Below are 21,265 nucleotides of genomic sequence, written 5' to 3'. Positions count from 1 at the left end.
GCTGCAGGCGGCAGTCCAACACATCCATCTCTCGTTCAGGACTTGCCAGTCATCTCACCTACAGATTTGGCGAATTCTTTGGCAACGCGTTAGACGAATGGTTTTTCTTGTTATTAATGGTAGAAAATTGTTGTCTGATCCTCGGGCAGAGTTCGCCGTACAAAATGTGAAATTTGTGAAACGTGTACGCGAGAAGATCCTGCTAGGAAAGGATGACAGTGTCAGCCTGAGTGCCTCTGTCGTGCTCTCTATTCAGTTGGGAACTTTGTCGACTGGAGTTCCGTATTTTACGTCTGACGGTAGCGAACTGATCCAACCTGCACCAGCGCTGGACAGTATCATGCACGTGTACGGTGTTGACGATAAGGCCGTGTATGCGTGGAACGCCGTGGACGTTCTTGTTGACGGACAACTGCAGCATGGAAGAGTGATCGAGGTTGCGGAGACGGGACTGCTCATCGATTTCGGGTGTGATTCACAGCGCGCGCAGTTGATCGACCACGGAGACATCTTCCACTCCGTCAAACCGGATTACCATGTGGATGCACGTCAGGACCGCCGTGTGGAAGTCCTTCTGCGAGCCACCCCGGACGCCCCGTGGACCTGGTTCGCGGGTACTATGGACCCCGGGAACCATATGAGCTTCTGTGCTGATTCGTACATCGTGGACGTGCGGCTGCCGTACGGCACCTTCACGGAGCTGGTGCCTCGCCAACAAGTGCGGCGACCGCCTTCGAACGCCGAACTAGCCAGCCGCCGTGTGGGGGCTAAGGCATTCGAGATGCGAGAGTGCTCATTGCCACCAGAAAACAGCTTGAGACTGCTCCTGCAGCGAAAGCATCCCGTTTGGTGCGGGACCGTGAACCAAGGCACGCTGCGTCTGCGGTACGTGCAGCGGGCCCGAGAGCGTCCCTTGCAGTCACGTGATCTGGTGGGTTGACCGTTGATTGCGTTGGTCCTTTATTTCTGCCGCTACATATGAAAACGTACTGCTTACGATGACTGAATGAGCGACACACGTGCAAGTCGCCAGGCTTGAATTTATTTTTACTCTAGAACCGATTTTCTGTACGTTTTCTTGTTTTAGCACACTCTTTTTACTCTTTAGCACCTGACAGTTTTTAAATCGGTCGAAAGGTTTCTTTAATTGTTTACGTTCCTAATTAGCGATGAAGCCGTTCTCAATTGTAGCCGTTGAGTTTTGAAAATGTCTTTTCTGGGTTCGATGTTGCCAGGCTAGTAATTTCTATCACGTAAAATCAAACCAAAAAACTGTCGCTTCTGCAGGAAGCCGCCTGCATGGAGGCATGGAAGGAACATCATAAGGAAATGCCACGTCTGCTCATCAGTGCGCTTGCCGAACCACCCGCCAAGAGACAGCGCACGTCTAGCGACAGCTGCGACGCGGAGCTGCAGCTGCCCTGTGAACTGATGGCGGAGATCTTCCAGTCTCTTGACTCCATCCATCGCTTCCGTTGTCGCCGCGTCTCCGCCTTGTGGAACGTTCTCCTCACCACGGAAACCTACTTCCACGATGTGCACGTCTCCGGCCGGCCGGAGGACTACCCGGCCTCCTGGGCCACGCCCGGCTTTTGGGTGCTGAACACCATGTTGCGCTGCGTCGACCGTCGCACGGAGACGCTCATCCTCACGCACATGAACGTCAGGCAGTGTGACTGCGCGACCGCGATGATCCGTAACCAAATGGATGGCCTCAGGACGCTGGTGTTCAATCGGTGTGTCTGGTTGTATCCGAGCTTCGCGGTGGGCCTGATCCTGCGGCGTCGCGGCACGGTTAGGCGCGTGTGCGGCACGGCGGAGCGCGTGGTGTGGTCGCACTGTCGCATTGAGGAGCCGCGACTGACTGCCGTTATTCCGCGGTATTCACACACTTGCCAGCCGAAGCAGCTGAAAATGGCACTGTGGGATCTCTTTGAGAAGCATCTCGTTCTGGAGGAACCAGTTGATCGGAGTGTTTTGGCGGAGTGGATTGCGCAGTGCGTCCAGCATGGTCAATTTGGAAATCTTACTACGGTGAGTCATTTCGTTATAGCTTGTGCCGTAATTTCACATCGACAAGTACAAATTGACGGGTTGCCGCAAACTCCATACTACTTCTCGCCATGCCACACTATTTACGCCGTACAACAGTACAAGTATTTAGCTTGGGTGATGCTGATCGATCAAAATTATTTTAAACTGTCGACATAAATTATAAAAATTAATATTAACTTTTCTTTTCTATGGTTATCTTAAATCTTGAGAGAAGTGAATTTGTCGCTGTGATAGACGTATTATAGTGCAATCGTTCGTAGCGTAACCTTTCGCGTTATATACGTGCTACTTGTACATGTACCTTTACGTTAGAGAGATTTCGGGAGAAGCTTTTATATATTATTGCTTCACAGATATAAAGCATATTAAATAAAATTCGAAAACTACTCTGTAGCTCGATAAACACACGACCGAGTACTGAGCAGGAATAAAGACTGCAATGATCGCAGCAATGACAAGTTGCCAGTCCAGCCACTTCGGTTCAACACGGTGTACAGAAAGAAAATGTGACCTGTAGGGAAGACACGCGAGAGCCGTATTGCACAATTGGTCATGGATGTCATTATTATTATTATTTTGAACCAACAGTAGCCAAACTCCACTGGGAGACTTTTAAGGCTACTGGAAAATGTTTTACGTATTTCGAAAATTTTATTTTTTTTGGTTTGATTCTATGAGATAAAAGGTTTCAAGTCATGTCGACTTGCAGATTCTGTACGCCTATCTGCACACGGATCCGCGCCCCTCCAACCCCTATCGCCAGTGCTGGTGGACGGCGACCAGCGTCGCGGGTCTACAGGTGACCCAACTGACCCCGCTGGCCGCGGCGGCTCTGCGTTGTGCCATGGAGGAAGAGCAATGGTAGCCGTGTTCGCGTCGGGGTTATGCTGATTTCGCGCTGTTATCGGGCCTTGCAGCTAACGGCGAAGGATACCTTCACGGGCTAGGTGTAACTGGAATAGGCCGATGGTACAGATTTAATTTTTTATTGATCGTCATGAGACATGAAAACTTTTTTTAGCTTTGTCAGCTCTAATTCAATTGTTTTATAAGCGTCCCTGTTTCTAAGTCTCTAACATTGAGAAGTTATAGCTGGGGCTTACCCGTATAGTTTTGTTTTAGTTATTCAGCACACAAATGTGTAACTACTACTGATTCTCCACTTAGGTTCGCATCTCTAAGTACAGTATTTGAAATGCGCTTCTTTTGGGGCGAATTAAAACACGTAAGCTGACATTATAAAATTGATACTTGATTTTCGGCCGTGCGATGTGCACTTCAAACGGAGCATCAATCGCTAGTCATTTACCCGTAATAAAAATTCGAATTGGGTAATCACGACTCAATTATTTATATTGATCGAATTTAAGAGATACTACACGTCTTAAATTTAATTAATGCCCTGGAAAATTGTAATGGGAGTATAACTGTACAGTGCGTATACTGTTTTGGCAGCTGTTACTAATACTGTATGAGTATTAAAGGTAAAACGTATTTGCATTTTAACTCACTGACCTTTAATAAGTATCACGTGAAAGTACAAACTAAGTACTAGAAAACAGAAGTTTGATGATGTATACGAGACAGCGGCAACTATTTGCATGCTGACCAGCATAAACGTATTCATTCGCCAAACTGTAGCGATGCAGTTCGAGTCGACCTTTCGTTTTGCTGATGTTGCCGTTATTCATGTACGCAGTCGTGTAATACACCAGGATGCGAGTTTGACATTGTTCGGTTGACCGAGTGGCACAGTTACGGTTGGAGCTGACAAGGATCTGGTTGAAAGTTCTAAGAGGTTAGATCAAAAGTCACAAGGCAACAGGCAGCAGTACCGTACCTTGGCCAAACACGTACGAAACGTTGCGTTGGCATTCATGCAGTCTATCCACGTGAAGCGCTGAACTGGCGCCGGGACACCTATAGTGGGCAGAGCAGACACCAGTTTTGCAGGTCTTACGTCAACCGGTCAACGTAAATTAAATTTCGGCTTTGGTTTTTAATAAAGGTAGCTAGCTATCCATGGATGTTCCTGACTTAGTCAAGCTGATTATTTTCTTGCTTTCTCTGACAACGGGTACTGGATCAGTCCATACAGGTATACCGACTCACGCACAGCTGCATTCTGCCTCTCAGCTAGATAATCAGTGTAAGAATGTATCTTTATGAAAATGCTGAGCGATTGGTGTATGCCTGGAACACTGTGGATGTGGAGATTGACGGTCAGCTACAGCATGGCCATGCCATCGGCCTGGAAGAGAAGTTGGAGAACGACAACACGCCTCCCCGTCTAATCGTCGATTTCGGACGGCCGGCACAGCAGTCAGTGCTGATTTCTTACGGGAAGATCTGGGACTGTGCCACCGAAAGAATCCTCGACGCGCGCGAATGCGATGTAGTAGTGGAGATGCTGCTGCACGACGGCCCGCAGCGCCCATGGACATGGTATCAAGGAAAAATGGTGATTTCACGATTCCAGAACGTGAATGGTGTGGCGCTTGTGGAGGTGATAATGAACGGGCAGTATCGCCGCGAACTGCTGCCCCTCCGACAGATTCGCTGTCCGCTGGGAAATAGACTGCAGCGAAAGCTCCTCCGTGTGGACGATTTCGTTATTAACACGTGCAGAGTGCCGAACGGTTACTGGACGATGAACCGGTCTGGAGCGGCGCTGCTTCTGCGGCAAGCCGAGAAGCAGCTGCAGGTCAAGATTGTCAAGGTGACCAGTCATGGCATCCACGTTTTACGGAGGCGCCTGCAGTCGATTGGAGAAAAATCTGTAGTAAGTCGTTGGTTATAGTTGACCATTTTGTCCATCGTGACCTTACACGGTCTTTTTCGATAGAGCAAGGTATTCGATAGAGAAAAACAGTGGACATCTTTTCACGGTCAGTTAACAGAGGAAGCCGGTGCGTCATCTGCAGAGCCCAACCGGAAAACAGCAATCAGTGTCGTTAACAACGGTTCAGCAGTATTGCCCGTTGAGCTGCTGATGGAGACCATCCACTCCCTGGACACCGTCGACCGTCTGCGCTGTCGACGCACGTGTCAAGGATGGGAGGACCTTCTTACATCGCCGGAGATGTGCCGTGAGCTGCGGGTATCGCGGCAGAAGCGCAGCTCGTCACTTCCAGTGCAGCTGGATTGTAATTACGCCATGTACGCCTGCATCTTCAAGCACATCACGCTCGCCACCCGCACCATCGGCATGCGCGACCCCAGCTGCAACCTGAAAGCGCCTGATGACTCGCTGGATTTTATTAGGGCGGTCGTGGATGATGCCGGTATGCGCATTCACCGTTTCATCATGCACCAGGGGTCCACCAGGATCCACGCGTCACAGCTGAATGATCGGTTCAATTTGAGTATGCTTTCCGCGGAGATTGCAGCGCCGCTGCACAAGGTGGTATCGTGTTCTGATCGTGTCATTTTTAAAAATTATCGCTTGACACTATTGGACAAGGAAGGCGCCGTTGTGATGGAGTTCCGCATTCCCGCTGCCGTTTTCACCCGGGAGCGAGTCACGAAGGGAAACATCGTCGATCACTTCGAGCAGCATCTGCACTGCGAGCAGACGTCGCTAGACGTGGAGCGCATAAGGCACTGTTTGGCCAATGGGATCGACACCGAAGAGAAGGCCATGCAAGTGAAAAAGGTATTGCCGTGATATTGAAAGGTCGAAGCTGTAAGGCTTTCCATAGAAATTCAGTTCGCAGCATTGCGAACTCGATGCGCGTCTTAAAACAGCGAAAGACGAGGCGCGTTTGCCGGTTGTATCCTGTATCTTGGTGTTGAACGGTGTGTAACGTGCTAAATAAATCTGCAGATTCTACAAGACTACCAAGCCTGCGATCCGCGTCCAACGGCATATTATCCGCGATGCCAATGGAACGCCGAAAATCTGTCCTGCATTGACGTGGAGAAACTGAACCGATTCTGCCTGCGGGCCTTGTCGCACTGCATGCAGGACTGGTGTCCAGCATCCTCATTGGAGGACACTATACACGCCGTGCAATCCAGCAATGACGATTCTCATAAAGTGAAACTGTGAAATTTTGGCGGCCTAATTTAATACTTGAAAGATGCTGTCACCACTGGCAAAGTTAAATTTAAATGGCAGTTTATTAATACGAAATTCACAACAAAACATGATCACCGAGGATATAATAATCTCACTTAGTATTCCTACTTTGTTACTCTGCTCTGTTACTCTGTGTAATCTACCGCCATAAGCACCCCACTTTCTTATTAAAAATGAACATAAATTTTTGTACTGGTTATCGATAAATAACGCTGAGAAACGTAGGTGCTGCACGTTGCCATCTTGTGGCGGTTTACAAGGATTTTATTTTTAACTGGACTACAGTTGAACCTTACGGAGATCGCTCATGTACGTTACGTGCTATGCTGCTTGAAAGGACTTTATGGCCCTCCCAGACAAGCAGGATAAGGAGAGTCGAGTCATACAAGTGACCGTTATTGCTCCAGATCAACAGAGACGCGCCCCAAGAAGCGGTTAAGACGCCCTCCACCCTTCCAGTTCCGGATATCGCACACGTTATGCAGAAGTCCAAGCTGCGTGTGCGACTTATCCTTAGTCCGTATACTTGACTCTGTGGTGCAAGTTCTTCAAGCGGCTGCAGTACAACCGAAGTTAGACTACCTTACACTGAATTTAAAAATTAACGACAGAAAACAAGTGCAGAACGACGGGCGATGTTACTACGTCACCACGTTCTGAGCCAGCCTACAACTGGAAATAGCTTTAACGTAACCGCTGCTAGAGGGCGCATCACCGTTACGCTCGAAGCCTGGAACGAAACGAATGTCGCATGTTGCAATATCATAGAAATAGTGTTGCTTTACTTAGTAAAAGTAAATAGTAAACCTTACTTAGTAAGCCGTTTTTGCCTATTACTAATTAAGTAAAAAGTAAGTAAGCAGCAAAGCGGAAAAGTAAAAGTAAAGTGAAAGTAAGAGAAGCCGAGGCTTAAGAAGTAAATAGTAAGTAAAAGTAAGAGGCGCGAAACGGGAATAGTTTAATTAGTAAATTAGTCTTTTTACTAAGCGTCCGCAACAGATAAAAGTGGCGGGCATCAACAGAATTGTGCTGAACATGCTTTTTTCCATAGCAGTTACGTTTGGCAGTACAGGTTTTCTTCTAAATCTCTAAAATTTCGCTGCACTGCAGACGCTTTCAACCGCTTAGGTGGCGAGTTACGTGACTGCCTGGCATATTAGTTAGCGCCGCTTCACTGCAATACAGTATTTACCATGCCACTGAATGGCGGATACGGTGTACCGTGTAATGCTTTTGCTAATTCTTGCCAAAAAATTAGTACTGTAATTTTACACAGAACCAAATCGCTTCGTTAAGCAAATCTGAGCACAGATTACAATCAGTCGGTGTGCACACTGTCCCAGAGTACAAGCAGTTATTTTTGTTTTAGATATGTAATATGCTTAAGAAAAGAATATCGCAAAATTGAAAACTTTTGTTGCGTACTGCGATTTACAAAACACGAACAGTAAATACTATTTTACTATGGATTACTAAGTAAGTAAAAGTAAGTAAGGTTACGATACAAAAAGTAAAAAGTAAGTAAAAGTAAAGAGTTAAGTTAATGAAAAGTAAATAGTAAAGTAAATAGTAAAGTCAACGGCCACACGAAAAGTAAAAAGTAAGTAAGGTTTTGGGGCAATAGTAAATACAACACTGCATAGAAACTAGTTGGATGCTTCGCGCCTTTGCTGCATCATTAGAAGACTTAATACTTAGTTTTGCAATTTTGCCTTGTACAGCTGCCCAGTATACCGTATACGTACTAGTTAGATAATCTCAACAAAAACGCGTAATTGTTTTTCCAGCAGTTGAGAATCAGGGTCTAGCTGTAACAGGTTTAGCGAAGTCGACAACTCTGGAATGGAAATTGCGGTCTTCGTGGCTTTCGTGATTGTACTGTGTTGTGCGTACACGTTATGGAGTCTCATACTCTACTTGTGCCCAGGATTCTCACAGGATGACTACGAGTACGATGACTACGAACCATCCAGCGAGCCCAGCAGTGAATCTGGCAGCGAATCCAGCAACTACGAGTACTTCTACGGAGACCGCCGACAGCGTACCCGTGGGTGGTGATAAGTGTCAATTTTAAAGATTTGATGATTGTTAGTAGGTAATAGGTTTAGTATGAAGCTGTTAGGTTGGTAAACAAAGCAATGGGATAAATGTTGCTGTTTATCACTTACAGACGCTTAGCCTTTTACTGGTCATTTCTGAGTTAACGAATCGGCGGCGTTGGTTGTTTTGGTATCTTCGCTTGTCAACAGACTTGGTCAAATGGACAACTCTTCCAACCCTTCTGTTCAACCCTGTTAAACAGGATTGCACGAATAAATGCGTTTCATAGTTTTTCTCCAGTCGTGCTGTAAATTAAGAAGTCTGCGTATGACACGGAATTTCTCTCACAGTATCACGTGAATTAATTTGTGTGGCGATGCCGCAGGCCACGGTATTACATTACTTACAGGACGCCTAACGTGCGACCGTATTCGTGTTTTACGTAGCGTATGCGCAGTTGACAGTTCCCCTTTCGGCGCAGTGCGAAATTCCTGTTGTTAGTGACGTGCGAAGCAACGTCTATGGCGGCTGTCATTCCGTTCCGCCGCAAATCTTGCATATTATATATAAATCGCCATCGGGAATAAATCGTCGCCGTTGTCACTTCACGTCGATGAGAATACAGACAGGTGCTTTGGTCAGTACAAACAAAGCCAATCACTGCTCAAGTAATTTCTTCCTCGCAATCGACGGCCTGCTTAATGTTTAGGAGTGCACACTAAAGGGCAGCCAATTTCTGTCAGTACATTCACGAAGGCTTTTTGCTTCACATCCTCTTCTTCCGTGGGACCGTGCGGTAAGTGCAGTTGGCTTGGCTTTCTGCTTGGCCAGTGCTTGACTTCTGCATTTTCTTCTGCAATACGAGAATGTTGAGTATTCAGAAACAGAATTTCAGTATTCAGAATCAGACCAGAGTTTCAGCGTAGTCCAGCTAAGGAAAATTCAAAAATGAATCCCAAGACGGTACTTGTGACTTCAATGTAGCAGATATCCGCCCTCTGACAGCGGCTGCGTTAAAAGCGTTACCAGCGTCGTAAGCAATCCATGTTTATTTCCTCTGCTGTTTGGAATGAGCAGCTTTTCTCTTCTACGTCTTTTGCTAGCGTCACGAAATATCTGTCTCTTTAATTTTTATCATTCCCTGCCCTCATAAACGGCTCACTGTTTGTTTCATCAGTATCTGTCCAAGAATGCATCTGTACAAAGACGCTGAACGATCTCTGTACGCCTGGAACGCTGTTGATGTGGAGATGGACGGGCAGCTGCAGCACGGCCATGTCATCGGTCTAGACGAGAACGACAACACTCCGCCGCGCCTCATCGTCGATTTCGTATGCCCGTATCAGCAGGCGGTGGTGGTTTCCTACGGGAAGATCTGGGACTGCTCCCAGGAAGAATCTCGCAGCATGCGCGACGAAGAGGTAGTGGAGGTGCTGCTGCACGACGGTCAGGACCGTCCGTAGAAATGGTATCACGGGACAGTACGGATTGGATGGTTCGAGTACATGTCTGCCATGGTCTTGGTGGAGGTGATGGATGGGCACGGTCGTCGTGAGCTGGTTCCACGCCGACAGATTCGCGATATAGCCAGTGAAGTCGTCCGGCCAGGACGACTCCTGGCCGCGGACCATTTCGTCGTGCGGACCTGCAGGGTACCTGACGGCTATTGGACCCTGCAATCGTCTGCTGCGGCGATGCTGCTGCGCCGCGTGGAAGACCGCATGCAGCTGGGATTCGTCAAGATCCTGAGTCAGGAGATGCACTGTTTACTGCGGCGCCAAGACTTGCCGTTTCTGCGTGGACTGGTACGTCAGCGTCAGTACGTCTGGTTGCCGTTAAACGTTTGCAGGTCTCTAGAAACAACTCCCCAAAATGACAGTCTTTAGTTCTTACTTCTTATGCAAGGTGTACGTTTACCTTAATCTCCGTGCTTTTCAATCAGCCATGCTATTTGCATTCAACGCTTTAACATTATCAGCTAAAACCTAACCGAAGCGGAAGTGACAAAAATTTTATTCAACAATCTACAGTAAAAACTCTGCACTAGTAGCAATAAGTTAACTTGCGTATTGTTTCAACTGGGAGGAAGGCAAAATAATGACTTTCAATGAGGGTACTGATCTTCATGCCGTAGGCGACTGTGCTGAGAAGCGAGACAGACGATGAACTGCACCGCGGACCCCTAGATAAGAACGAAGAAACGGGTGCCGGGTCGCAGCGAAAAACGCCGTGGTGCGTCGAAGGCGGCAGTTTACTCTTGCCAGTAGAACTACAGAAAAAGATCCTCCTCTCCCTGGACACCGTCGACCGCCAGCGCTGCCGCCGCACCTGTAAACTGTGGGACGATATTCTCACGTCGGCGGAGGCCTGCAGCGAGGTCTGGGTATCGCGACGCAAACCCATCATGCGCGGATTCGGAGCAATGAAAGATCATCGGGAGTACTTGATGTTCGCTGGTCTCTTCAAGCACATAACGCCGGACACCCACACGGTTTGCCTTCGCGATGTCAAAACGGACCACCGTGACAGCTGGAACGTGCATCCAGTCGACGATGCGGTGGACGTGATCCGCAAGGTCTTAGTCGCCGGCGGCATGCGCGCCGCGCGTCTCATTCTGCAGCAGCGATCCGTCCGCTCACGCGCGTGTGAGAGACGGACGTTCGACGTGCTGACCGCCGAGATCGCCGCGCACGTAGCCAGCCTCGCGGCGTGCTGTGGTCGAGTGATCTGGAAGGATTACGGCCTGACGCTGGTGGAAATAACTGGTCAGCCGTCGCTGGAGTTCCACATTCCCCTTGGCGTCTTCAGCACGGGAACGGTTGACAAGTTGCAGATTGTGGACCTGTGGGAGCGGCATCTGCGCTGGGATGGGCCCGCGTTGGATGTGCAGCATCTTGCTCAGTGCCTGGCGAATCGGATTGAACGCAAAGCGAATGCTGAGAAAGTTCAGCAGGTATAATAAATTGTAAAGTATTTCATGGCTTGTGTTTACGCCGAACTGGAACTTCCACCATTTTTTAGTACTGCAGCATTTCAAGATTACTGTTTCACGGGATAAGTGGCATAAAGAACAAACCTGGTAAACTACCGTATTACAAAGCTGATGCCTCGAACTTATTAGACAACCCGCGGCGACAGTTCAGTTACTGCTGCTTATTCGTGACCTACGGGAAGGGGCATTTAAACCACAGGGCGCGTTAAGTTCGGCAAGGGTTCTTTTTGGGATATTCCGGAAGTTAGGTGTGCGAAGCTACCTAAGTAACACGATGTGCAGAACCATTAATGCTGCCATGCGCTGTTTTGATAGTCTAAAAAACCAGTATGCATCCACTGTGATTTCGATGCATTTAAAATACTCGCATCAGAGTCGCATGAACGTCTGCGTGCTGGCGCGTGATTTTTCCTGGTTTATTCGCCTTCAAGTTGTTTCCACGTACAGTAACGTCACATATTCATATTCTGTTGAGTATTTAATATTTAGTTAGAGTTACATGATTAATATTCTGAGTAATTTGGCAGATCCTCTGGAACTATCAAACCGGTGATATTCGGCCGTCGGCGAATTATCGCCATCACCGATGGACGTTGTACAACGTGGCCAGCGTGGACGTGGTCAAGCTGAACCGCTTCTGCTTGTACGCACTGTGGCGCTGTGTACAGAAATGGTTGCCGCCATCCGCGGACGACAACGCACCAGCTGAGTTATCCTCCGATTCCAGCAGCGAAGCCAGCAAGTCCGAGTATAGAGGAAGACGAGGACGCCGCGGAACAATTTTAGAATTTTAAGAATTGCTAATTTGTTTTTGTTTTCCTAACTATCAGACGTACAGTACGATGTATGATAAGTTGTTTACTATTAAACGGGAACCGAACAGAACCGCCAGAACAGAACCCGTAAGCCGGACATTGACCCGCGCGTGTAAAGTTAAATTTCCGCTGTTATTACGACTTCTGTAAACAGTAAAGTGCTTCATGATTGTACAAGTTTTCGCTGCCGTTTTGCGCGAGTTTAGCCTTCCGCAGTGCATCGGGGAAACGGGTTTTATTGGAACCGGCACATTTTGCACTCACGTTTGGACCATATTGGATTCGCTGCTTGGAAACCGAAATTTTCTAGCAAAATCGAATTCTCGAAATTCTTAAATACTAAGTAGATACTTGATGCGGTGATGCAGTACGAGTGCGGGTATTTCAACCTTCAGGACCTAATACACAGCCAGAAACGTGCGCACATACAGCAACGCCCTCAACTGGTTTTCTGTTCTTCGGCGCGCTTAATTCACCAAGTTTGCATGGTTTGTTGGGGACATCTGCGAGAACTCGTGGCATTTAAGCACTGAGAAATGCATTGAGCCAGTGTGTAGGCACGGAAAGAGCAGTAACTGACGCATACCCTTCCACAATTTAAGTAGCGTATCGGCCGCCGCTTATTCTGTCGGCATCGAGCACCTCTGTTCGGAGCTCGGTACACCGGCCTTGCTGTGTTGCCTGCAGCACAAGCTGCAAACTCCAGTATGACACACTCCACTCCAGATATCGCCCTTACGTCCCGCTCTGTCAGCTGATGCCTGGTTTTGAAGAATTTCCAGCCCTGCTGCATATACCGTAGACATATACCGGGGAGTTCCGCGCATAATGCAATTATCAGATGACACTTTGCTGCTTAAGCACTCTGCACGAAACGAAATCGTCCAAGTCCCTCAGAACTAACTACCTTAGCCTATTGTGGCTGTCCAGTCGGTGTACTAGCACGTTTCCCGGCTTGATCTCTCCGTATTGCGATTGTTTGTTCCAGCGGAGGCTAGTACGCTCCGTTCGCTAGTTCGGTGGCATAGTGAATGGCTGTATGCAGATCGGCAATTTTTCCTGGCTTTTAACAGATTTGCCAAACCTCCATCTCGAAAGCGAAGCCATGAAAATTCGAGTAAACAAGAATCCACAACCGGGTACGGTATTCTTGATCATGAAAAGTGAACTGAAGATGAACGCATTAGGGACACTCGTGTGCACAGAATTACCAGTCATCCCGCTCCATTGCCACAATGCAGCCGCGGTAGGCCGAATTGCTGACCCCTGAGCCCTTTACGGATTCGAAGCCCATACGCAAGCACGTAATCCTGTAAGTCGCCTTGATCGGTTGCGTAGCCATAACGCTCTCCGTACTGCGCCTAATCAATCTGCTAGAATACTGGGTATTGAAGTGCGGTGCGGTAGCCGTAAAAAAATAGCAATCTCCAATATTCAATGAAACGGCGATTGCTCCTGTTCATGCACACGACCATCCGCACTCTAGGCACAGGTACGCCTTTACCGGCCCCGACGATGCTGTCGTTGGAGGGCAGTGCAGATCGAAAAAATACGGTTAGTTAACCAAACTGCACCAGTGCGGGAGTTTGGGAAGAGTTCACTGTGCTGTGACTGGGCGTGATTTCAAGAGCGGTGGGTGAAAAATATAGCGCTGTTACAGAAAGCAGATGCTCTCGGCGCCGGCGTTTATACCGTTTACGGAAGTTCAACTAGTTGGCACGATCGTTCCATTTAAGATGTCTACTTTAGCCGTTTGTAACTTACGGTTGGAATTTCTTGGTTGTACACGGGATGTAACATTAATTTAGTAACCGAGATTATTCCGATACTGCACCAAAAAACTTGCTGGTGTAATTTGTGAATGCTGTTATAAACTGCATTACAGTACATACTTTGGTGGAATCAAAAAGCGTCAAACAGAATTATGGTGTCGACTTAAGCGTAATCGATGCACATCGCTGCCCGTTTCTTTGTCATCGCAAAGGCCATGCAGTCGGAAAATTAGCGTAGAAATTTTGATATTTTGATGGCCAACGCAATACTTCAACTGGTTAGTACAGTGCACAGATAGGATTTCAATAACGAAATGCGCGCATTAAACTTAGATAACTTAAAATAAGACACCGTTCAACAGATCCAAAAGCTCTCCATATATCGTCTGTGCTACTCTCTTTTCCCTTAGAGACTTACACAAAAGCTGAATGAAGTTACAGATATGAGCAACATAAAGCGGCTTTTTGTTTTATGCATTTAGCAATGAGTTAATTGAATTAAAAACGAAACGATAAGAAGAAGGACACTGTCATGGTTGTGTTAGGGTCTGCGTGGAAGTCCGAGCGCTTAACTCCACACTTTCAGTTTGCCCACTACTGTTGTTAGCGAATACTGTGGGCAGCCAGGGACGGAGTAACGGACGAGCCACTAGCTCAATGAAACGACGTCGATATTGACGCTCGGTCAGCAAATAAACGTAGAAATTTAACGAATAACCCATGTATGTCACCACACCGATGATGGGCTGCGCCAGACCATACACGCTTATATCTTCGACATAGGATATTCCCTTGCCCTGGTAATGCGGTGCCACCATTGCCACCATGTCGAAGAACTTTGGGGTCCGCGTGATCAGATAGAGCATTGCACTGCTCAGCAGAATGATATTGATCCCGTGCTGAGATACTGATTTGTTGCCAGAGGCCGTAGCAGCTGCAGCTTTCTGCAAGTGGCGCATCTGGCCAAATTTGGACCGGTGGTGGTATGCCAGAAAGACAATCAGGGCTATAGTGGAAATAAGGATTAATGAGAAAGTCAGGATGCGCACCGCAACCTGCAAACAATTGACACATTAAAGTATGTGCTTTAACATTAAAACATATCGTTCATGTCGAGATGTGATCATGCGGTTGGCAGTACTGGGCCGAGTCGTCATGCAACGGCAGCAAAGCATAAATTTTTTGCTCTCAGATGTCTTATGCTAGGCGGCGTCGGCGCTATAAAAAGCACGTTAATAGAAAAATGGGAAAATTTAAACAAAAAAGCAGTCGAAGGTATGAAAATTATGAATAACAAGTCAAATGTTTTTGACGTCCGGTGAGTCCTAAGTCCGTCAAATTTCTTTGGCTTTTCGCTTCGACTCCGCTCGCAAATTGGTCACTTCCACTTTATCTGAGTGATCACTCGACATACGGATCAGATCAACAGATGCGGAACGCGGCACAGGGGCGGTTGATGTTCTTTTAATTGAACACCCCAGTAAAAAGTGCGGATTAGCCAACGGACCACCAGTGGCCCCATGTGGCGCACTACACATCAGCTGATGTACTGTAATCTCGTGTATTGGGTGATCGATGTGCCGAACCGTAAAGTGCAAGTGACCAATTTGAAATTTGCCAAGGTAATCGAGGTATGCGTTTTTCAAGTTTGCTTTTAGTCCTGCTCTTGTCGCCACGGGGCCACCAAAACCTCACTGTCCGAGTCTCAAAAAGCAAACCAGACCTCCAAAACCCAAAAAGCTGTTGCAAGACATCTTTACAGGCGGTTATCACCGTTGCAAATCGACTACCGTCGAAAGGAAAGCTCTGCTTGATTGCATACGAGGAGCTGTCTACCATGCCACTGCTTTTGAAAAACTTGGAGCATTCGCCTTCCACGCCTTGTAATTCTGTTACCATTCGCTGTGATGAAGCTGGCACAGAAATACGGTATGTACACTCTGTATGCAAAGTTGGTCTAGTGCCCTGTTCGAAATTAAGCAAAGATTTCATGATAACGCTCTTGGCGACGATGCAACCGCGCCATCATAATCCAAACGGTGAAGTCGGTATTCATGCAACGGTGACTCCAACGGTAAAGGTTATTTGAAACGGCTTATGAGAAGGCTAACTGGGTCGGCCAGGTTTTCGTGGCGATAAAAGTAAGGCCTCTAAGGATAAACTTGAAAACGCAAAGGCTTGTGAAAGGGCAAAGTAAACTTAGCCGACAAAATTCCGAAGAACGTTTTCGTCGCCCTTTGTCAGTTTGCCTTGATAGCGCTCACTGCGGGCCACAACCCGGGCCTCAAACCACCCAAAAGGGCCGGACCGGCTCCACACCATTGATTAGATGGAAATGCTGTTACTATAGCATTCTTGCAGCTTCTAGCTTAGTATTTATTCAGTCCAAGTACATACCAAGCTTATTTCAGTAACGACGGTCCAAGTGTAGTCCACATGCTGCCAATAAAATTTGGCAGTTAGGTGCGTGGCGTCATCAGTCAAGTTTAAGCAGCAGATTGGTGAAAGATCATGCGTGTACATCCCCAGTGATAAAACGGCCAAAACGACGATTACAATGCGCGCCACTGAAACCAGCTGCAGAAATCTGAACCGAAAAGGACTCACAATAACGAGCAGCCTTTCCCACGAGAAAACAATTAAGATCCTAAATAGAAAAACAATGTTTGTTAGTAGTACGTACTCATAGATCTGTAGTTCAAAAGAACCTACCAATCGGACAAATTCATCGAGGCATTCGTAAACCACCTCAAAAAGATATCCGCTCCTATCGTCATTCCTGCCTTAAAGTCCAGCGAATGGTCCGACCAAAACGAAATCGAGCCGCACCATCTAGCAAAACAAAATTGCACAAAATGCGACAATTTACGTGGCAGTTGGTGGCGAAGTAGCTGGTGGAAATTTTCGTAACGATTACAGAGCTTGCTTAGGCTATAAATCTCTGCATTTATAAACTGAACCAAGAACTAAGATACGTTTAGTACGCAAAGTTTAAACGATCGTAACAGAGCATCTCATCTCGAATTGTTTATTCAGCGCTTTAAGAGAGATTGTAGTTGTCTGGGCTGGAAAAGGATATAAAGTCATCAACAGATTGGTTGCAGTTTAACATCAGAATCGAGAAAACACTGGATAACAGGTTTGAAGGACGGTCTGAGCGTCTTGTACGTGATATACGTGAAGAAAAATCAGAAACACAACGACGGAGAAAAACAAAAGCCTGATTAGAAAATCTGGCCTGCTTCCAAATACATCTGCAGGCTTTCTAGAATAAGGTAAACTGGTTTCAAAAAATAAGGTCAGCAAAGTTTCAAAAGTTTGTTAAAATCCGATGCTCATCTGTAGTGAACACATTTGCGAATGATGTAACGGTCATAACCCACTTTGCACCTCCCTCGGGACGCTGCTGTCTGATGAGAGCTTTCACTTCACGTAGCGGTTGGATTACGAATTTTCCTCTGCAAAGAGTGCCGGGCGGTTTACTCCAAATTCGTCTTTGAATGAAACGCTTTCCTCGCCATTCATTCTTAAATGAAATGATTCGGAGCTGCCTGGCTACCGCTAATACTCCCACTGTACTGGCGCCACATGGGATCAACAACGAAGATAATCGACGCCGGATCGTGTGTCACAACGGCACTGGAGAGACGGACGACGACCGGCTTTGGGATGTCACATGCTTGGACCAGTTGCCTTATCAAATGTCATCAGCAACAATACCAAGGCATGAGAAGTAGCCACGAGAGCGGGAGAAGAAAGCCGCCAGAAGTACGAATACCTTGCCAATGAATACGATTTTATTCATTTAGCTTTTGAGACTTTTGGTGTCAGTGGCCCAGCATGTTGAAAGTTTTTACGCGAATTGGGCAAGCGGTTAAAGGATGCTATTGGAGAACGACGCTCTTACGAGTTTTTAAAGGAGCGTCTTAGCATCGAAATACAGCGGGAAATGTCCGCTGTCCATAACGTCGACCATCCGCTTTCTGACGCGGAAGGTCTTGATGCTGCTTACCTTTTTGCAGTGTTTACGAATGTGATGCTAACAACTCTGGTTGCTAAATAGACCAATAAAAGAAGACGATAGCTGGTCAGACAAACAGTCACAACATGGGAAAGTGGTCAGGCAGCAATACATTCGTTTCCACTTGATATGATTAAAGTATCTCAAATTTGTTAGCTGCATTTGGTTTGAGGCGTGACTGTATAAATTTAAAAATGCCCACGCAGTGTTCAATAAATTTTTTACTTGTCTGCAAACTTACAATGCCAGCAAATCAGCCGCGGCTGTGCCGATCATGTAATGACACGCTGATGTCTTCCACGTAGATAAACTGCGGATTAAGACCACCAGATTCAGCCCATTGCCCACGGTGCACAGGATCAACAGGCAAAAGTACACAGCCCGACAAGCCAAATACACTTCGCGAATTTTGCTGTCAGTGTAGAGCGGCGGCGGGGTTGTGCGATAGAAGGAACGATAATTCTCTGCATCCGGTGTGTCTGTCCAGCTGGCCTTAGTATAGTTTGCGCTTGCTTCCGGAGGCCAGCGCGAAATATTTTTGATTATATTGGTTAAGGACGAAGAACTGGCGGCATTAAGACTGTCCATGGCAAAAATGGAGGCCGACTACTTTCGGTCCGCTACCCTGCAACAATTATGAAGAAATTAGATAAAAGTAATAATTTTTGGCTCTACTAGGAACAGGAGGAGGCACGCATCGAAGTCAATAGCGTTTCGTTTTCCTGAGTAAACTGACTACAGTACGACTGACTAAACGTTCCCTAGAGCAGCCATCCACTTTTGCCGGTTAAGTGAAAATAATAGTACATATTAAGTGTTACTTAGTTGTCTCCATAAACTCACTAAGTTAAATCAGGGTGCGGCACGCTATCGACCTCACCAAAGCGCCTCCTCATCTGCACTTAAATATGCAGCTGGTTTATTATTGAGGACAAAAATGGTTAATCTGATACTACAGTATAAAATCGGCCAAATCTAGTACTGTTTTACGGTGGATAGGGAATACGGTCTCGTATGATTTCACACAATTTTACCTTCAAGCTGATCAAAGCTGTTTCAACCCTTTGGCTGAATAGCTTATTTTTCTTTGCTTAATACTAAGTAACTGCATTTTCTCGTCTCCGCTGCATGTAAACATGTGGTGTTGCCTGCATAGCTGCCACTTATAACGATGATTTATATCCGCTCGTTAAAAATAATATTAACCAGGGGTACAGCTCCCGCATTTTGCCAGTGATCATCTCTTATTAAACGAAGAGCAGACAACGAAATTAGTAGCATATTACGTTCCTCGGAAAATTCTGCATCGCCGAAGGCTTGCTTGGTTTATGGTTACAAGAAACTGTTGATTTCCATTGTTTACAGCACAGCAGACGGCTGTTTCTGTGTGCGTGTGCCTTACACAGCAAAATTCCAAAACGAACGAATAACAAGTCTGGGTTCTTTTCCACGACAATGCGTTCCCCCTTCTTTACATCCCGATTCAGTTTGCAAAGAAATAGTTGGCTTTTGCTGGAATAAAGTTTTATTAGCAATATGTGCGTAACCGGTTTGGCCGCGTACGGCATAAACCGTTTTCACGACAGCTAATACAAAAAACCGGAGTACGCGGTGCCATTAATGGGCGCTGTGCCGAATCAACGTCTGTGCAGCAGCTTCGAATTTAACTTTCAAAAAGAGAAAGTTTGCTAAATATGAATTGTAAAGCTGTGGAGGTGAGCAGATTTTGTAGGCTTCAGTTTGCTGGTGGGGGGTAAATTGTCACAGGACCGTGCATTCACAGCGTTGTGAGTAACAATGTTTTGCTTTCTTTTGCCCTAACAATGACCGTTGTTTGAGTGACATTGCAGATTTCTTAGGAAAATATGTAAAGTTATGCGATAATTTGTTTTCGGTCTTATGGGGCACTGAAATCGTAATTTCGGAATCCTGTTGTAGTAATCATATTGTGCAGTGTCACAGGGCAAAAATTCATCTAAGCTCATTAATAACCACAGGAGAGCGCCCGTTTATGGACCGTACCCAGCCAGTGACGACAATCAGCACGTGACAATCAGTGCCGACAATCAATATAACGGTGATTGATCTTCTCCAACTTGAATTTTTATACTGGCAGCAGCGCTGCAGTGTGCGTTTATCACCGGTAGAAAGGTGAACCGGGTTGTTGATTGACGGACAGAAGTGCCGCATTAATCTTTCTGCCGGAACCCGTCAGAAATTAGGTTGATACAGTGACTGTATTTATATAGTCTGACCGTCGACTAAGTATCTACCCATTTACCTTTCTGATGGTGACACAAACTGTGGAGGCAGAGCCATTACTTAAGAAACAAAACAAACAAAGCTACCAAGAGGAGGGTCTGTCAGATCGGCGGAATTCATGGACAACGAAAAGCGCAGTAAACCCGACATGTATGCAAGTATGTAGACATCTCCCGGTTGGCTGCATACTTGACCCATTTTTTAAATCCAAGAGATTTGCTTTTCCAGATTTCAACCAAGAAAGCTTCTCGGTTATCAAAGATCTGTATAAATATCAAGAACACGAAATCCATATGCAAAAGCTGCATAACTGCTAGCACTTGTACCTCTGCTAATGCTTCGTCTACAATATTTTTGTTTTAATGTTTTAGATGTGTGAAGGCTGCATAATACCTAAAATTTTGCCACACAGCTAGATGATCATTTGGCTTTTGGCGGATCCTGATAAAAGGCTGCGCGCACATCAACAGCAGTTCCGTTTGACTATGATTTCTCCATCGAACGAAAGAGAGCTGAAGAGCTCGAGCTATGGAGTGTGGGCAGATGAACTTTACACAATTTTGCACCAATACGCAAGCAAATAATCCTATACGCTGTGCAGACAGGTTGCACCGGTCCTCGTTTAATTAACATGCTTATCGTATGTCATCAGTCTGCGGAATATCAGATGGCCTAGAGTGCGGCATATCAATGTAAGACATTGTATGTTGTCGTATGGGAAGTGGTGGACCAACAGAATGGCGCTGCTATAGGAAGCGGATGTTTTCGGCTCCATTTATAACGATTACATGAGTAGTTGGCAAGATTGTTTTCTGTGTGTGCAGTTGAAAAATTATCGAGAGATATTTGATATTTTGATGGCCAACGCAATTGAGACATAGGCACTTCCATCAACAAGTAGGTACGTACAGATACGACTTCAGTTACGAAATACGCACAATAAACCAGACAACAAGATCTGAGATTCGACAATTCCAGCTGTTCTTAATTCTTAATACTTATTTCCTAATACTTACTTATTTCTTAATACTGGTATATGTAATTCCCACTTTTTTTCACTTCCACAGACCTGCACAAAAGCTGAACGAAATTACAGAAATATGGAGAGGTTTTCTGCTGCGTGCATTTAACAACGATCCAGTTGAAGCGAAACTTGGAACTGTTAGAAACGACTATGTTGTGGCTGTAATGATTGCGTTGAAGTCCTAGCGCACAGGAGACGTTCAG

At 46.3% G+C, this 21,265-nt stretch overlaps 3 protein-coding genes across 3 annotated transcripts; 2 read left to right on the top strand and 1 right to left on the bottom strand.

Moving 5' to 3' along the window:
* The first annotated feature begins 97 nt into the window (after positions 1–97).
* LOC129599033 (uncharacterized) lies at positions 98–3,231 on the top strand. The gene is made up of 3 exons (XM_055497165.1): positions 98–931; positions 1,288–2,034; positions 2,765–3,231. The coding sequence occupies exons 1-3, from the start codon at positions 98–100 to the stop codon at positions 2,918–2,920; spliced, it is 1,737 nt and encodes a 578-aa protein (XP_055353140.1). The 3' UTR covers positions 2,921–3,231.
* A 6,450-nt stretch (positions 3,232–9,681) lies between these two features.
* Positions 9,682–11,962, top strand: LOC129599038 (uncharacterized). The gene is made up of 3 exons (XM_055497171.1): positions 9,682–9,981; positions 10,311–11,129; positions 11,696–11,962. Exons 1-3 carry the CDS (start codon positions 9,682–9,684, stop codon positions 11,960–11,962), a joined length of 1,386 nt encoding a protein of 461 aa, XP_055353146.1.
* Positions 11,963–14,017: 2,055 nt separating this feature from the next.
* Positions 14,018–18,761, bottom strand: LOC129599029 (uncharacterized). Its single transcript, XM_055497160.1, has 5 exons — positions 18,620–18,761; positions 18,018–18,401; positions 16,468–16,587; positions 16,153–16,402; positions 14,018–14,810 (listed from the first exon to the last, which is right to left on the bottom strand). The coding sequence occupies exons 2-5, from the start codon at positions 18,362–18,364 to the stop codon at positions 14,286–14,288; spliced, it is 1,242 nt and encodes a 413-aa protein (XP_055353135.1). The 5' UTR covers positions 18,365–18,401; positions 18,620–18,761; the 3' UTR covers positions 14,018–14,285.
* Positions 18,762–21,265: the final 2,504 nt, after the last annotated feature.

The sequence above is a fragment of the Paramacrobiotus metropolitanus genome, unplaced genomic scaffold, assembly GCF_019649055.1.
Source record: "Paramacrobiotus metropolitanus isolate TYO unplaced genomic scaffold, Prichtersi_v1.0 Parri_scaffold0000135, whole genome shotgun sequence".
Lineage (NCBI taxonomy): Eukaryota > Metazoa > Tardigrada > Eutardigrada > Parachela > Macrobiotidae > Paramacrobiotus > Paramacrobiotus metropolitanus.
This window is presented reverse-complemented; position numbering and strand designations above follow the sequence as displayed.

Coding starts and splice junctions, on each gene's coding strand:
- LOC129599033 (XM_055497165.1), top strand. CDS start 98: ATGGTTTTTCTTGTTATTAATGGTAGAAAATTGTTGTCTGATCCTCGG. Junction 932..1,287: donor CCTTGCAGTCACGTGATCTG/GTGGGTTGACCG, acceptor TCGCTTCTGCAG/GAAGCCGCCTGCATGGAGGC. Junction 2,035..2,764: donor AATTTGGAAATCTTACTACG/GTGAGTCATTTC, acceptor GTCGACTTGCAG/ATTCTGTACGCCTATCTGCA.
- LOC129599038 (XM_055497171.1), top strand. CDS start 9,682: ATGTCTGCCATGGTCTTGGTGGAGGTGATGGATGGGCACGGTCGTCGT. Junction 9,982..10,310: donor TGCCGTTTCTGCGTGGACTG/GTACGTCAGCGT, acceptor TTCATGCCGTAG/GCGACTGTGCTGAGAAGCGA. Junction 11,130..11,695: donor ATGCTGAGAAAGTTCAGCAG/GTATAATAAATT, acceptor GTAATTTGGCAG/ATCCTCTGGAACTATCAAAC.
- LOC129599029 (XM_055497160.1), bottom strand. CDS start 18,364: ATGGACAGTCTTAATGCCGCCAGTTCTTCGTCCTTAACCAATATAATC. Junction 16,588..18,017: donor GCGGCTGATTTGCTGGCATT/GTAAGTTTGCAG, acceptor TTGTTTTGCTAG/ATGGTGCGGCTCGATTTCGT. Junction 16,403..16,467: donor TCGATGAATTTGTCCGATTG/GTAGGTTCTTTT, acceptor TTTTCTATTTAG/GATCTTAATTGTTTTCTCGT.